This window comes from Psammomys obesus, unplaced genomic scaffold (assembly GCF_907164565.1).
Source record: "Psammomys obesus unplaced genomic scaffold, mPsaObe1.curated_primary_1811, whole genome shotgun sequence".
In the NCBI taxonomy this organism is placed as follows: Eukaryota; Metazoa; Chordata; class Mammalia; order Rodentia; family Muridae; genus Psammomys; species Psammomys obesus.
In genome coordinates, this window is record NW_026596143.1 from 13053415 (window position 1) to 13070646 (window position 17232).

Sequence of the window (17232 nt, forward strand, 5' to 3'; positions counted from 1 at the left end):
TTTCTTTCTTTCTTTCTTTCTTTCTTTCTTTCTTTCTTTCTTTCTTTCTTTCTTTCTCTTTCTTTATTTTTTTGACAGGGACTTGTTCTTTAACCCAGGCTGGCCCAGAACTCATAATTTATCACAGACTGGCCTTGACTTGAGACAATCCTCCAGTCTCAAGCGCCCAGAGGGTTGGTGTGACAGGTGTGCTCCACCATGCCTGGCTGAAGGCCACTAGGATGAAGAGAGCTGATGGTGTTCTGGGAAGTGGCATAAAGGTTGGAGGTCATTCTGAGGCGGAATGTTCCCAGGCACGGAGCTGTCCTGAGCTCTACAGGTGACAGAGCTGAGTAGGTATATTGGCCGTGACCAACATGACTCATCTCTCTATGGTTCCCTAGGGAGCAGGAGTGCCAAAGGATGTGCCAGAAGCTGTGAAGACTTAAAGCCAGGCACTTTGGCTGAGCAGAAGAGAGCTGCAGCTTGAAAGCTGAGATCCTGCCCCTTCTGGGCTGCCTTCTTCAGTCCTGTCTCTAGGCTGTGTGCCCCTATGGCTCTCCTCTCTGCCTTAGGCCACAGATCTCCCAGCAAGGCTCTCATCCTCCCTCCTCAACTTCTGTTCCTGAGTCAAACTTGCCCTCCAGCAGCACTTCAGGTTGTCCCTTCCCACCACCACCCACTGGCTAAGAGTCACTGTAGAGGGCCAAGGTCAAGAGCAGGAACTCTGAAGCCAGACTGTCCATTCAGCTTTAAATGCTGCATCTGTCATTACTGGCTGCCAAGCGTTGGTCATCTTACTTAGCTGCTCTTCACCTCGGTCTCCCCTGCCATAAAATGGGGGAGGGCGGCAGCAGGACCTAACACATTACTTCACTGTGATGCGTAAACACGCCAATGACAGGTCCATGGGACATCAAGGGGGCGGGAACATGTGGGGCTTGTGAGCACTTGGCTCCTAGAAAGTGCTGGTGGCTGAGTGTTTTTTTTTTCTCTCTCTCTCTCTCTAACCAGCTGTGCAGTTGCTCTGGCTAGATTATGAGTATTTGAGGGGTGGGAGCCCCTTCTTCACATTCTGCACCCTAGAGCTAAGCATTCCTCAAGCGGGAGGCAACGTGAGATGGGGGGGAGGTTCTGGACACACAGGCTGATTCCCCACATGCTTTACTGCCAGATCCTAAGCAGAGGAAAAGGCTCAAGCCTTAGCAATCATTTAGGAGAAGGTACCCATTTTTTTGGGGGGGGGTGGGGGGGAGGAGGTAGTTTGGTAAACTAAGACTCAAGTGGAACAGAGACAGGTCCAGCTGGAGCAGCTGGAGGAGCAGCTGCTGGGGCAGGAGTGGGGTAACAGGAGCCTCCTGGCTGTGGCCAGGATTACTCCATGGCGTGTCCTCCCAGGGCACCCTCTGAAAAAGACCCATCCTTCCAAAGCTGACAAATGGCCGCTCCACTGTGCTCAGAGTGCCAGGATCTTGCACTTTTCTCTCCCACATCTATGCCTGTGGCTTTCACCAGTCTCCCTTCTCCTCTCACCCTGATGGCCTTGAAGCGGCTGGATAGGAGATCAGATTCTAGCTTGAAATAAAGCAAAACAAAATTTGCATCCCTGCTTCCCCCCACTAAGACACATTTCTTTAAATTTACTAACATATTCTCTTGTCAGAGCTAACGTGCATCTTGAAACCATGTTTGCATGGGACACACTCCATAAAAGCAAACAGAGAGAGACACTGGCCTTTTCCTCCCTCAGCTCCCTGGAGAGTCCTGGAGGGCACAGCCACGCACACGCAGAGGTTAGCAAGAAGCAGCACCCTTTCCCAGGCTTCTGGTAGCCCCAGGGCCCCATCACTGCCTGCGCTCCAGTGCCCCTAGCTGCTCACTGCACACCATCTTCCAGCAGTCCCGGCACCTCAACACTCAGGCACAATACAAAACCCGCCACACGAGGCCATGAGTCTTGACTGAAACAACCTTCTCTGTCTTTTTCAGCCTGCTTCTTTACTCTCTAGGCCTTGGACACAGAGGTCTTTCCAGTGTGTGGTGGGATCAGAACAAGGCTCAGCTCTGCGCTGCTTCCCAGACTGGAGAGTCCCCGCAGTGGGCTCTCTTCCTCTCTAAACGAGAGCTAACTACCCTCCATTTCAGCCTCCTTTACTTATGATACTTAGAGCCATGCTATGGGAGTTGAGGGGAATTTTGAGGAGAAGGCTCAAAATCAGTCATAATAACTCAACTGCCAATATGCATAAATAATCATATGAGCAGTCTCTTGCAGGCTAGCAAGCTTCCACTCCTGAGCTGTGCCCCGCCCAGGAGTCAGTATCTTAAGACCCCAGATGACTTAAGGGGATGTAGACCACACTTGCTGACCCTCGCACTCTGAAAAGCCCCCTCACGGAAGTAAGGGCACCTGCTACCGCACAGCTGTTCCACGAGGAAAGAACTGGCATTATTGCTATGCGTGGACAGCAATGCTGAGGCTTAGAGAAGGTCAAACGACTTGCCCCGAGTCACAGTACAAACAAAATCTGCCATTGATTGAATGCCAGAGTGCATATGCTTTATTTACTCCCCATGACACAACACCTCTCACACCTAGCATTTGTGGCCCCCTCCCCCGCCACACTCATGCTGTGTTTGGGACCTGGCTGGAGTCTCAGGCAGGCTGAGCTTGTGCCCTTCCCCTGAGCCACACCCAGTTCTGGACACATTTCTGATTGGCACATATCCAGAGGAGACTATTTTCATCTTTTCCTTGAGGAGTATGAGGCTGGGGATAGTTGAGTGACTTAAGGTCAGACAGTGTGGGAACAGGCCTTGAATCTAGACCCCAGGGCTGGTTTCCATGCTTGGAAACAAATAAGATGCCTCTCATTCTTCACAGTAGCTCTGGAGTTCTGGTCTACAGAGTATGAACGCAGGGTTAGTGAATCGCTGCTCCCTAGGGAAACACAAGACTAGGCAGGTTCTTGTCAGTCTCTGGTCACGCTTTCCTCAACTAAGGACTCTATTGGCATGCTGCGCGTGTATTTCTGTTTGAGGATGGCACATTGCATTGTATATGGCTCATTCACTCCCGCTCACCTCATTGCCACTAGTGCCCGGGCCCTCAGGAAGCTTTAGAACTTAGCTTCCCTGGACAGACAGAGCCTGTCTCACTGTTTTGACACAAACAGTGAAATAGCCATCCACGAAAGAGCACAGAAATGCACTGCGGCACTAAAGAGATGAGCATGAAGGACAGCAAGAGGCCTGGAACAAGGCGGGGATGGGGAGTATGCATGCCAGGTGCTCAGTGGTCACTCTTGTCACTGTGTCTGGGGATGACTGGGCACAGAAGCACCCTGCGCTCACTTCCGATTTCACGTAACTTTTAGCCAGCAGGTGAATCAGAAGAGGAATGGCTGGACTCCTGTGGGGTGGGGTGATATGGGTGGGAACAGAGCCTGAAGCCCCTTCCCTAGCCTCTTGTTGAGGAGGAGGCATTCCTGCTACTCTCTAAACCTCTGGCTGGACCTGGGCAGGACCCTGCCACTGGACTCCTTCTGTTCCAGTACCCCAGTCACTACAGTGGCACCAGGCTGCTCAGAATTCCTGACTCCCAAGCTCATGAGGTCTGGTGGCTAACTCTCTCTCTGTCTGTCTTTCATTTAACCTCTTTGCCCATCAGCCAGAGTTAACGAAAATGCTCTCCTTCCTCTCCGTCCTTCAGCCTGCCTTTCTGCTTGCCTCCTGCTTAGGACATTGGTGAAATCTGAACCAAACACCAGCGCAACTCCGATCAGCTCTGGCTGCTACTGTAGGAAGAACAAGGCAGAAGAAGGCATTTACCCTCCCTTCCTCCTTTAAAAATGTCTTGCACCTTTGGGTAACTTCCCAGGCATGGATCAGAGCTAATCCTGGCCTTTAAATCAGCAGCCAGGCAGGACCCTCCTGGCAGTGCCAGGGTTAATGCAGTGACCTCCTTAAAGCTGCTGAGGAGTCAGGGCTAATTTTACTCTCCTGTGGGCTCTGCCAATCCTCATCTTTGCCCAAGTGCTGGGATATGTTGGGAAGCACGAGTCAGCACTTCCTGTGGCCCAGGAGGCAGTGCAGGCCCTGCTTTTTGCCGAATGCAGAAAACCGGTGACGACCGCTTTAACTGCTTGAGTCTGGAGCTGAGCCCTGAGAGTGCTGGGCGCCATAACCCAGTTAGTGCTGTGCAGAGGGGGCAGGGCGGGGGGGGTGATGCTTGCTTGCTCCCCGCTGACTCCCACCCCGATGCGTCTTGTACTGAGCTGCCCCGAGCTGAGCACAATGAAGGGCCTCGGGGCAGCTCAGTACAGGACTCCTCAGGGAGGGTAAGATCAGAGCTGGCTGCCAAGGCTCTCAGGCACTGCAGCCCGCTGGAGGTCTTCATTGTACACTCCGGCCCACCCCTCCTAGGCCCACTGCCCTGGCACACACCCATCACACACTAGTACAGCCCTTAGCCGTGGAAGACCCTTCAGACTTTCAGAGAAGATACCACCCACCCCTGGGAACTATTGGTTTAGTTCCTTCTGAGACATCAAGGGAGCAGCCCTGTTCTCAGAATAGGGAGAGAACCGAAGCCGTGACAGGTTAGGACTCCAGTGAGGCTGAAGGGATAGCTGGGCATGTTCTCTGACCAAGCACAGCGAGACGTCACAGACTCAACTGTCTCCACTATGTTCTGCAGCATCCTGGCCACCAACCTTGGAGCCCGCTGCTTGGTCCCTAAGGGGGAATGCCAAGATTCACAGAGTATTTTTCACTTCCAGGCCCTATTTTAAAATTATACAGGGACAGGCAGGTGTGGTGGCTCATGCCTTTAATGCCAGCACAGAGGCAGTTGGATCTCTGTGAGTTAGAGGCCAGTCTGGTCTACATAGCAAGTCTCAGGACAGCCAGGGCTATATCAAGACCCTGTTTAAAAATAAACTGTATGGGGTGCGGTGGTGGAAGGTGTGTCTCAGAGGCAGAGTCAAACCTAGAAGCCATGAGGCTCTGAGTTCCATCCCTAACACAGCCCCCCCCCAAAAAAAAAGACAAAAGAAAATATAAACAAGCAAAATAAAACCAAGCCCCCAACTTTGTGTCCTTTCCAGCAGATGGATGTCAAAGGAGATGCATCTGCTTGGAGAGGAAGTTGAGGGGCAGAGACAGTGCCTGGTCTGGGGAGTGGGAGCCCGGAAGTCTGGTTGTAGCTCTGAATTATGCTAAATGCAATGGATGGTGTGGGGGAGAAGCAAGCAGCTACCTCATCAAGGACCATGCCAGGAAGGACAAGAAGGCCGCTGTTACCTCCCGAGGGGCTACTGGAGGAGAGATCACTGTTTGCCCCTTTTCAGGCTGGCCCGCTTCACTATTTGAGCCCCCTTCCTGCCCTCTATCAGGTCCGGCTGCAGTCCACTCCCTCTTAGCTCCACCTGGAGACAGCAGCAGAGACAGAGAGTAGGAATCACATAGGCAGACGAGCAAACATAGGCAGAAGGCGAAAAGGGACAGTGAGGAGGAGGTGGGAAGGCTGTCCACCAGAATGGGTAACCGAAGGTCAGCATTGCAGACTGCAGCAGAGCAGAGCTGAGGCAGAGGAGAGCTCGCCCCGGCCGCCAGGGGCCTGCAGCTCCTTGGTACCTTAGTGAGTTTCATAAAGGACTCAATGTCGGCTTCCAGACCCCCAGGATCTGCCAGGGGCCCCTCGACAATCACCTCCTCGTGCTGCTGGGTGTCGACGGCACCCGATGAATCCACCTGCCGAACGACTTTGCGAACGATCTGGAAAAGAGAGGAAGAGAGAGAGGGCTGGTCAAACCATCAGGGCAAAGTCTGAGATGAACAAGGAAGGTTCCAGCAATGACATCAGGAGAGAGGCAATGGCCTTCTGTTCCTCATCCACTGGGAGCCAAGAAGAAGCCATTCTCTGCTGTCATTTATGGGGAATGCCAGCGGAGCTTGAATCTGGGGAATACTGTTGGGACATCTCGCTAGCCACTGGCGTGGCCATGTGAAGTATGCTTGCCTGGGCCTCTGGCATTCCATTCTGCCTCTTGGAATGGACGGCATTATCATACCTCTCCAGTGCTTGAAGGCAGAGGCAACCCTTTTTATCCGTATGTGTCCCTTCTACTCACCCGCTCCATATTCATTTATCCAGAATGGGAGATGAACATAAATCATGGCTCAGGCCCTTAGGAAGGGACAAGGACAGACGGGGTCATGACCCCATCTGTGAAAAACAGCCCTAATGAAACAATGCATCTCTCCTCTCCTGCGTTCTCCCTTTGCCTTATGTGGCAATGCCTGCCAGACAATGTAACCCTACCGTGCTGATGTGTGCTGCCAGTTTAATGAGTTCCTAGAGCCCTTCTGTTAAGGGAGCCCCCCCTACCCCCAGGACAGTTCCCTGTTCTCCAATAGCTCATCTCAGGGCCAGGCTTCACAGGACTAGGGCTACATGTTTCACGAAAGCTGATCCTTCTGGAATAGGGCAGCTGGAACTATTCACGCTGAGTTAATCTTTGAGGTTATGAGACCCTCAGTGTCCTGACTGCAGGGGACCTAAAGGTCTCAAGCTCCCCCGAGTTACCCTGAATTGCTGAGGTGGTGGGCGGGTCTGCAGCCTGCCCGCCCTGTAAGGGCAACAGCAAGAAGCAGGGGCAAGTTGAGTCCCTCCGCCTTTCGGAGGACTTTGTCTTGCCAGCTTCTCCCCAGCTCAGAGGCTCTGCACTCACCTTTTTGGTGACAATGTTGCCCTGTTCATCTGTGAATTGTTCCTCTGTCACCTGCTCTCCTGGAATATTCTGAAGCTCATCCCCCTGGAATTAGAAGAAGGGAAAGGCCCAGACTGGTAAACATTATTTTTCTAATAAAAGCAGGTGAGGAAATAGAAGAGCAGCAGCCGGCAACAGCTGTGACCAACCAAGCCTGAAGCTCAGCAAAGAGCCCAGGCCAAAGGAGGGCTCCTGCTGTGTCGCAGCACCATGTTGGGCCACGAGCCCTGAGACAGGCTGGGGCCAGACCTCACGCAAGAGCTCCGTGTGCTTGGTCATCCCGATGGCAACAATACAAGGTGATTGTTCCCAAAGAGAAGTATGGGATGGAATGCCACAGACATCACTGCCCTGAAGGTGACCTGAGCTCCAAGGTTGTCCTTACAAACGGAATGGAAGCACACAGCCTAAGTCCCAGGGCAGAGCTTTCTCTACAGCTTAGTGCTGGGCCCTGCGGCAGATCTGAGCAGGTACAATGTGTGGCTGTGGCTCCCAGCACACATTGAGCCAGGGGCCTTCCTGGGTCTTATGGGCTTGCTCCTCTCTCCCGTCTTCACCCCGTGCATGCACCGCTCAGGCGGTCCTCCGGCACCCTAGGTCCAGCCCCCTAGCCTGCCGCTTGCCTGGCGTTTACCTTCAGGAAGACCCGCCGGCGGACCACTCTCGTGGAGATGGTCTCCTCGTCGTCACTCAGGCCCTCGCTCTCCCCCAGCTCCTTGTCCAGCTCCTGGTGGATGTGCTTCAGCACGAAGCACAGGGAGCCCTTGACAATGTGCATCACGTTCTGACAGCTGACCAGGAAGAAGCCTAGCAACACCAGCGTGACCAGGAGCTGCGTGATGAATGTCCACATCCTCCTCGCTGCCCTTTCCTCACCGGCCCGGCCCTCCAGGGACCAGGGACACCAGGGGCCCAGCTGCTTCGGAGACCCAATTTCTCATTCTCCTCTTGGACTCCTGAGGCCCCCAGCAACCCCTTCCATTCCGTCTCTTCCTCTCTTTGCTCTTTATCCCTTATTCTAAACAGGAGGCTGAACGATCTCTCCCGAGTGACTCTCTTAGCTGGGACAGCATGACCCAAATGTCCTTCCTGCCAAAGAGCCTGGGATCTCTCCTCACACCCCAGAGGACGTCAGCCTTCTATAATTTTAGCTCTCAAGCCAGCTGCTGGAGCTGTCCAGCTGGGATGACGGGAGATAGCAGGTGCTGTGTCGTGGGCTCAGGAAGCACATGCCAGGCACTGTAGAGAGGGGGACGGGACTTGCCTATGGGAACCAGAGGGAAACATTCTCATTCGGGGACTCCACAAGACAAGGAGTCCCAAGAATGCGGCTCTGATTGTGGCTCCGTGGGCAGCTGCCGCAGCAACTGGAACGATGCTGACTGGGTCCGGGGCAGGTAACACCCAGGAGAGTTAAGAGCACATTTAAGAAACAGCTCCCGAGGGTGAGCAATTTGTTCAGGCATGGTCAAGCGAACAGGTGCTGCGCCACTGGGAAGCCGGTCTGTCATTCCCGTCAGCCCCGAAGGCCTTCAGCATGGAACTGGTGTTAATTTAAGGCCCATCTCAAAGGCTCTTCTCATGTGTTCAGAGAACGGATTCACAAACACAGTCACGGCAGCAGCTGGGGGGCTGACATTCCGAGTCAGGCCATTCTCCACGGAGCACTGGCTCACCCAGCACAAAGAACTCGGCCTTGGGACACAGCACGCTACAAATCACTCCTAAGGCAGCTCAGGAAAGTCAGTCACCTTTTTCCGTGCCTCAGTTTCCTCACTCATGAGACAAGGGTCACTGTGCTTTCCTGGCTGCTCTTCGGAATGCTACGCGGCTCCCACAGCGGTTGAGGAACACAGCTACTCTGAGTAACAAGGGCAGGCCTACTGCAGTGCTCTGTGCCCTGCGGGCACCCGCCTGCCTCACAGATTAACACAACCACTATCCCACCGCGTTAGGGTCATGTGGCCCTTGCATACTCATTCTGGCCACAAGAATGTGAGACTCGGAACCAAGAGATCTGGACACTCTCAGTTCAGGTTCGATGTGTGACCATGCACACGCATTCGCCCCTGCGCGTGCGCGCGCGCGCGCGCATACACACACACACACACACACACACACACACACACACACACGAAAGTGAACAAACCAGAGAACCAGGGCCGAGCCCCTCGGTGGCTCTCACCTGCACGTCTTGAGAGAAGGTGCTCTCAGATGCCCACAGGCCTGGTTCCTTGCCGGCCTTGGGGCTGTGGGTCTCGGGCGGCCCCCTCTGCACATGCTCCCTTGGAGACACCAGCACCTGCTCATATTCCTGACGTGTGCTGGACTCCGGCCCCGGGGTGGTGGTGGTGACCGTCCTCTGGAATGAGTGTGGGCCTTGCGTGACCTCCTCTTGCCAGGAACTTCTTGCAGCTCCTTGCTGATATGGTACTGCGGGGGAGTCCTGTTTATCCCAGTCCAGTGTTCTAGGGTCCGGGACAGGTGATAGGTGGCCAGGGAGAGAGAAAGGACACTGTTCACCCTCAGTCTCTGCTGTCGGGTGTGCCCCCCTTTTCCTTATGGACCTTGTCTTATCTGGGACACAGCCTGTAGCGTCCTCTACCCCCGAGGCCTGGGAGGCTTGTGACTGGCCCATGGAGATGCCTATGTGGCCGATCTGTGCTTCTCGGTAGAGAGGCTGTGGAGGTCACAGCCCCTCCCTTTACCTGACTTTCTCCCGTCTCTGAGCTCCCCAAGCACTTTGCTCAGTCCCTGGGCTCCCCACAGCCATTCCCTCACACCCTCCAAGCCACACAGTTCTTTTCTGCCCACCTTCTAGGTCACTCACACGTGACAGTCCTCCACTCTCTTCCCTTTCAGATGTGCTCCTTCATGGATTCCAGAGTGCCGCCTGTGTCCAGCGTCTCCCTTCCTCTCTGGTACTCCTCAGGGGCCCCTCAGCCCTTCCTGACTTCCAGGACTACACCTTGGAGAATCCCAGGGCCCACCCCTCAGGTCTCATGCTCACCCTATCCACCGCCTAAGCAAGCTCGTAGTCACGGCTTTAAGACCCCTTGCCGTGTTCCGGGCCTCAGAGCTTGACTCCTTCTTGGGCTTCAGACATATGCCCCAGGTTCCTGCTCTTCACCTCTGCTTTCTGTTCTTATAGGTACATCACAGGGGTCAACGAGTAGAGCCACATGTGTGCTCTGACCACAATGTCTATTCTACCTGACCTCTTCATGGCTTCCCCATAGTTGTTCTGAAGTTCCTGAACGTGCCTGTGTCCTTCCACTCATCCACTGGGGACACATGGGTTCTCATTGCCCCTTTGCTTTTCTCACTGTCCATGTTAGATCAGACAGTAAACCTTTCTGGTTAGACTTTCAAGTCATATCTGGAACCCAACCACTACCTACCTGGTTCTTCTCAAGACTAATGCCAGTTCACTCCTCTCCTCTGGACAAAGCCCTGCTGTGACCCTCTGCCTCACCCAGAGGCAGCCACAGGTTTTGGGGGACCCCACTACCTAACATGTCCAGCTCAGTTCTCCCCCTGCTCTCATTTCCTCTCTGCTCTGCCCGGGAAGCAATGACTTTCTCGTTGTTGATGGCCCCGGAAGCAATGACTTTCGCATTGTCGCTGGTGTAAGCCAGGCACAGTCTGCCTCACAGCCTACACCCCCAGGGTACCATCTCTACACACGTGGCCCACCCTTTCGTTCTTTGCAGTCTTGCTAGACTGTCACCCACTCAGGCCTTCTCTGTCACCTTACCTGTAATTCCCGTCACTTTCCCTTCCACAGACAGACTCACCTGTGCCTTGCTTCCCTGCTTTGCCTTTCTGTTTATCACTTGTAATTACCCAGTAAAATTTCTATTTGTGGGTTGTTTTTACTCTTCTATTTAAATTTTTCTAATTTTTTCCAGTTTTGAGAATATGTGTTATGCATATGTGTATATGTATGTTTACATGTGCTTGGGTGCTCAGGCATGTGTGTGTGTGTGCTCATGTGTGTGTTAGAGACCTGAGATGGATGTCAGGACCCATCCTCCCTTGGTCTTCCACCGTACTCAGTGAGGCAGGTTCTCTGTATCAAACCTGGAGTTTGCTGATGTGGCGGGTTTAGCTAGCCCGCTCGCCATGGGATCCCCGTGTCTCCACCGTCCGAGGCAAGAATTACAGGTGGGTTGTCAAACCCATCCAAGATTTATGTGGATTCTGGGGACTCGAACTCTGGTCCTCAAGTTTGTACAGCTAGCTCTTAAACATTGAGCCATCTGCCTACCTAACGAAATTTCAATTTTAATTACAGTTGTCCCTTAATACCCAAGAGAGACTGGTTCTATGACCCCCATGGATAAAGTCTCTTATGTGAAATGGCATGAGGTTGCTGGGAACCCACACACACCCTCTTCTGTATTTTAGATCACCTGGAGACTGCTTGGAAAGGCTATGTAAGTGGTTGCGCTACTACAACAAGAAATGCCTGCACAAGCTCAGTGCAGCTGCCTTCTACTTCCTCCATATTTAGTTGAAACCATGAGTTTGGAAACCAGGATTACGAAGCCATGGTGACTTCAAAGGGCAGCTACAACTCTAATTTTATTTAAATTGTCTTGTTCCCTGTCAGTATCCCCGCTAGAATATTCCTGCTAGGCAGACATTTCTCTGGTTTCTTCACTGCCTTCTCGTAGGAGCCTGGCGCTTAGTAAATGCTCAGTAAATCTGGGTGAGTGAGGGAGAGAGGGAGGGAGGGAGTGAATGAAATGTACCTGTCCACATTGGATGGCTGACCAAAATCACACACCCAGGAAATGACAGAACCCGCCTATGTGAACCTGCCGGTCTAACAGAGAGGCGGCCGGCAGACGGGAAGTGCTGAACAGGAAGTGGAGGTACCACAGGCATTTCACTGAGCCTTTCAGCCTGTCCAAGTCTTCCCACCAATCGAAGGGTTTCTTTAGAAAGTGAAATGAATTCTTTGCCATCTCCTTGTGCAAACACTTTTCCTCCCACAATGGTCCATACTGAGGACCCCAGGGACGGTAAGGAGGCTTCAGGAGGGAAGAGGGGGAGAGCACTGCCTGGCCAGTCCCGAGCACCTCAGGCGGGTACTGACCCACAGGAGCCACTGTGCTTTAGGGAGCACTCATAAAGCAAAGTGACACGATCAAAGAAACAGCCTCTACATCAGTGTGGACAGACGCACTCAACTCACATCTGCACAGAGAGGGACACTCAACTCATGTCCATGTCCCTCTCTGTCAGCCCTGACCCTTTGTCTACACTCAGCACCGTGCTGGGGTCAGTGTCTACAGAGATATGGGAGTGCTCTGGTGTCAGGAACTCAAAAGCTCTAAGTCCCAAACCCTCTCTGCATTTCTCCTGCTGGGCTCCACTGGCAGGAAACCGGCCTTGGCAGTGCACAGCTCCTTTCTGAGGGCTGGTGGCTTCAGAGGCCTTCCTGTTTTTTTGCCACAGGGCATTTAGAGCACAGGATGAGCAGCAGGGCATCCAAACCTTCACCCAGTGCCAGGAATAGTCAGACCCAAAGCCTAGGAGGACAGAAGGGACCCGTGGACCATTCTTACCTGGCCTGGCTTCTCTCCACAACTTGCCTCACTGAGTGAGAGTCTGTGATTCGGGCATGAACTCGCTGCTGGCCTGAAACAAGAGACACTTCAGTGTCCGTGTCCTGCTCTGTGCCTGAGACCTCCTGCCTCTTCTTTTCTGACCTCTGACCTTCCTCCTGACCTGGCAAATCAGCCAGGCCGTTTGTGGCATCTGAATCCACTGTGTCGTCCTCCACCAAGTCCTGAGAGCCCAGCTCCAGGCCCTGCGGTTCCTCTGAAAGCGCCCCCTCCAACTTCCACTCTTGTGTGGCATCAGAGTCCTCGGCCTTGCTGCACTCCAGAGAGGAGTCCTCAGCAGTGACCAGGGAAGGTGTGAGGCCCGCAGACCACACCTGCATGTCAGACATCTCCAGCATGGTGTCATGCTCCGTGGCCGCCAGGGGGATGGCGTCTATGACGGCCACCTCGTTCCAGTACTGGTCTGCACACAGCGGAGAGGGGAGTGCGTAGTGCAGGGAGGCGGGGGACAGCAGCTCGTCCTGCAGCGAGGAGTAACCTGGAAGGGCAGACAGAGGGCAACATGCTCCAGAAGCGATTTCTGTCACGCGCGCTCACGTGCAGGACCACACACACTTACACACAGGCACGGCCACAGAGAGGCATGCACATTCAGGGCACGGGGCTTTCCAAGCTCCAAGTCCGAAGCTCAGGCCTTGTGGCTAATGCCGGGACACCCTGGCAAGAGAAACAAGGCTCCGAGCTGGATGTGGGCAGCCAAGGGGTGAAGGTAGAGGAGGGGGCTCCTTTGCGGGAGGGCAAAGAAACACAATTGAAATTCATTCTTATCCAGCTCAGAGCACTAGATAAAGAAGGTTTTATCCAAAGGACTTGTGCTCCGATCTGCCCTGACGGATCAGATGAAAAGCCCCAGTCTCCGTGGCGGGCGGAGTAAAGGGCGCTCACTGTTACTCGGTCTTTGGAGTCCTGTTAGGAATGCACCTTGTGGGGAGAGTGCAGCCCACCCAGGGTCAGGGTCAGCAACAAGGCTGCCCTGGAGGGGTCTCACAGGGTACACTGAACATCCACAGACCTCAGTGCGGTGGTCAAGTGGGAAACAGGCTTCTGCTTTGGCATGAAGTGACTTTTCCTCAAGGTGCATATTGCTTCCACAAACTCTGAATGATCTACAGTGGCACAGGTGAGGGTTCTAAGGGGTCAAAAATGGCGCAAGGTCAGAGGGCACCATGGGCTCCAGCACACCTGCCCCGCAGTGCTTCATCCACAGGCCCTGAGCTATCCACCCAGCGCTGGCTCAGCAGCGACACAGTGCGGCTCCGAGTCAGTGGCCTACTCCCATACCTGCTCTCCGCTTTGGAAAGAAGTCCTTGACAGTGTCTGGGTGGCTTTGACCTTGGCTCCCTGGTGTTCGGAAGTGACTGTGAGTGGAGTTTGTGCGTCGGGTGGACGCCAGTGTTCTGTCGGGGGTACTTCAAGCCTCCTGTGCCCAGTTGTCAAAGAGAGGTCCTTTTGATTTCAAGAGAGGAGGCGGCCTTCTACAGACAAGCTTTTCTGTCTGGCACAGTGTGTCAGACAAGCCAGGGAGCTGGCATGCGCCTGCAGTTGCTAAAGATGCAGGAGACACAAAGGCCTCATTCGTGTGTGTGTGTGTGTGCGCGCGCGCGCACGTTAGAGAATGTGCGCTCACGTGTGCAATGGGGTGGGGCCTCAGTGTCTTTAGGAACCTTCTACTGTCTAGTCCTCCAAGCCTCACATTCGCACCCCTCAATCAGCCCCTCCCCAACAGCCACAATCTCTAAGCCTTTATTCTCACACTCCAGGTCTTTGCTCATTCTCTGCGGCCTGACTTGCCTAGTTGCTCTAGCTCCGGGCGCTGGCTCTCCTAAGTTCTCTGCATCACAGCCCCCATCTCCAGTCATCCTCCTTTCTCCACATACTCAGCCGAAACTTATTCACCAACGTCCGATTCCAGGACAGGCACTGTGCTAAAGGGCTAGGACAGACACACATGCACGCACCCGTGCAAGCAGTTTTCTCCTTTAAAACAACGCTTGTAGCGTGGGTCTCCCCGGTAAAGGCTTTCAGCTTTTACGTGTCCGGAAGAATCTCTATTTTTGCTTTAATTTAGTTTCTAACTATTTTTTTTTTCTTTTGAGATGGGGTCTCATTATGTACATGGCTGACCTTGAGTTTGCTATATATGTCAAGCTGTGCCGGAACTTGAGGCCGCCTTTCTGCCCCTTCCTTCTGATTGCTAGGATTACAGGCTCACTACACTTGGATTTTTTCCCAAGTTGGCTTCCTTCAACTTGCTATATAGTTCATGTTGACAGTGAAATTCCATCTTCTCCCTCTTCCTTTTTTGAGACAGAATCTCAACCATGTATCCCTGGCTGGCCTGAAACCCACTGTGTAAGCCAGGCTGGCCTTAAACACAGAGATCTGCCTGCCACTGTATTTCTTGAGTGCTAGGACTAAAGGCATTGCTACACACACACACACACACACATACACACACACACACACACACACACTCCATCCTCCTGCTCCTTCCTATCTCACACTCCTTTTTTTCACCTCCCTCCTGCTGTCCTCTCTGTCATCACTGGGGAGCAGTCCCAACTCTCACATATTCTAGGTACGTATTCTACTGCTGAGCATACTCCAAGCCCTGCCTGTTCTGTCTTCTTTGACAGGTCTTTTGCTTTAAACCCATTGTTTTCTGCTTAGACTGTTTTCTGTGAGACAGGCAGTACCCTTATTTTGGTTCCGTTGTACCAAGTCCCCTTTTGTGCTCACTTTTAGTCAGCTTGCTTATTGCATGCCTCAATATAATTGCTAAAACGCTTCCTGTATATTCATTATTCTTATTTTATCAATGTATTTATAATTTTCATCGAATTCAAAATACTTTAAGCATACACACACATATATACCTATGTATATACATATATATATGTACACACACACATCATTTGAAATGGTCCTAAGCTCAATGATGTTTTTTACATCTTTTCTTTTCTTCCTGTATTTCAGTTTGGAGGGTGTCTGGCAACAGAGCCTTTGTGCATGTAGGGCAAATGCTCTCCTTCCGAATTCCACGTGGAACAACGTTTTGAACATATACTGCAGCTGTTCTGACTGTCCTAACAATCTGCTCATCTGTATTGGTCCTTTTTCCCCACTACTGAATCAGTTTCCCTGCTTCTGGTATCTGGTAACCTTTAACTGGCTGCCAGACATAATGAATTTTACCTTTTGGGGCACTGGATATTTTTGTGCTTTTAGCCATCCTTGATGGCTGCTCTATTAAGCAGTTTGTAAAGCGGTTTGATCCTATTGCATCTTGCTTTCAGGATTTCTTAGGTAGGTCTTACACATTGCTCAAACTTAGCTTAATTATCTCCATTTTCTGAAGCAATGATCATTCTTTGACTGTAAGGAATGTCTCAGTGGCCAGGCTAACCATTGGGAAAAGCTGTTTAGTTCTCAGTCTAAAGGACTCTAGTGTTCTGACTCTCTCTGTTTCTCTTTGTTTTTGACAGGGTTTCTCAGTGTAGCTCTGGAAGTCCTGGAACTCACTTTTTAGACCAGACTTCTCTCTAACTCACAGAGATCTGCCTGCCTCTGCCTCTCGAGCTCTGGGATCAAAGGCGCACACCATTGTTCAGGCTCTTCCTGACCTGTGTCTTCGGAAGTATAGTTGCTTTGGTTTCCATGACCCGAGCAGCCTCTCCTTAACCCAGGGAGACCACCTGTGCTCCTCTAGAAATGCTGTTAAAGCTGAATCTAGGCATCAAAAGGCTCACTTCCTTTGTGTCTCACGAACCTGCCTCATGGGCCACTGACTCTCGCTACCTCATGTCCAATGTCTTGCCAAGTGTTTTCTCATAGATGACTCTCCATATTGGGCAGCATCGTTGAAAAGGGGTGTATGTCTAAGCCTTGGCCAGAAGTGGTGAACATCATAATAAACAGATCGTCAGATACAGCCATTCTGTCAGCCCTGGGAATCTCATCAATAATTCAGGGTGGAGGTCTTCTGCCCCCTGAAACATCAGAGGCTCTGGGGGTTCACTGGTAACTCTTCCACTTTGAGGCTTCCACCATGTTCATCTGAGAGCTGCTTTGATCCTACCTAAGTTCCAGAATTTGATCTCAGGAGGGTCAGATAGCAGTCATACAAGTAAGGCGTGGAGCGGAGGAAGCCAGGGGCCTTCCCCTTCTTTCCTCCTTCCTTCCTTTCTTTCTTCCTCCCTTCCTTGTTTCTTTCTTCCTTCTTCCTTCCTTTCTTTTCTCAAAACACAGGGTTTTCTTCCTGTCCCACTGGGCAGGTCTCTGCAAGGCAGGGAGCAGTTTTTTTATGGTGGAGAGGACCCTTCTCTACTTGCCAGTTATGAGTGGGTTCTGCAGGGCCACAGTGGCTAAGGCCTCCCTCAGTAACATCTGTGCCTGTACCATGTTGTTTTGGCTTTCTGGGTCGAGCGAGTGGAGGGTGGGTTCCAGGTGACCTTTCTCCACAGCTGGTGTGCCCCCATCTATCTCGGGGACCTGGTCCACACCTCCTTCACGTTCTCCAAAGCCAGACTGCGCTTGTAGCTTGCCAAGGACTTCACCCAGCCCAGGTACTTCTTGTCATGGTGGTTGATGGGTGCTTTCACTTGTTTTTAACAGACTGTGAGCACAGAGAGTGGGCCCGGGTTAGAGCCCTCTCTCTTGCCACTTCTGCGGCTCCTCTGGCATCATCTCGATCTTGGTTTATTGAGGAGGTTTTACTTGCAGATCACACCTGCTGTGGCTTCATGAGTAGAGTGAGGGTCGGGAGGGACTCCAGCTGGCCTTTCTTCATATCAGGTTACTGCCCTGTGTCTGTACTGACCCCAAATGCTGTAAACCATCCTCTC

The 17232-nt window shown here is 52.5% G+C and overlaps 1 protein-coding gene across 4 annotated transcripts in view; it reads right to left on the bottom strand.

Annotated features, from left to right (window-relative positions):
* Nucleotides 1-17232, bottom strand: part of Ank1 (ankyrin 1) — a 77050-nt gene that overhangs the window by 3314 nt on the left and 56504 nt on the right. Inside the window, exons 38-42 of one of the 4 annotated variants that reach the window (XM_055593434.1) lie at nucleotides 12492-12866; nucleotides 12329-12401; nucleotides 8938-9220; nucleotides 6714-6797; nucleotides 5617-5757 (exon numbers count right to left, since the gene is read on the bottom strand). In XM_055593434.1, coding sequence (XP_055449409.1) covers nucleotides 5617-5757; nucleotides 6714-6797; nucleotides 8938-9220; nucleotides 12329-12401; nucleotides 12492-12866 — 956 coding nt within the window. Of the gene's footprint in view, nucleotides 1-5283; nucleotides 5409-5616; nucleotides 5758-6713; nucleotides 6798-7386; nucleotides 7668-8937; nucleotides 9221-12328; nucleotides 12402-12479; nucleotides 12867-17232 lie in introns of those variants that run through there. The other 3 variants (XM_055593433.1, XM_055593436.1, XM_055593435.1) reach the window with 3 other exon arrangements.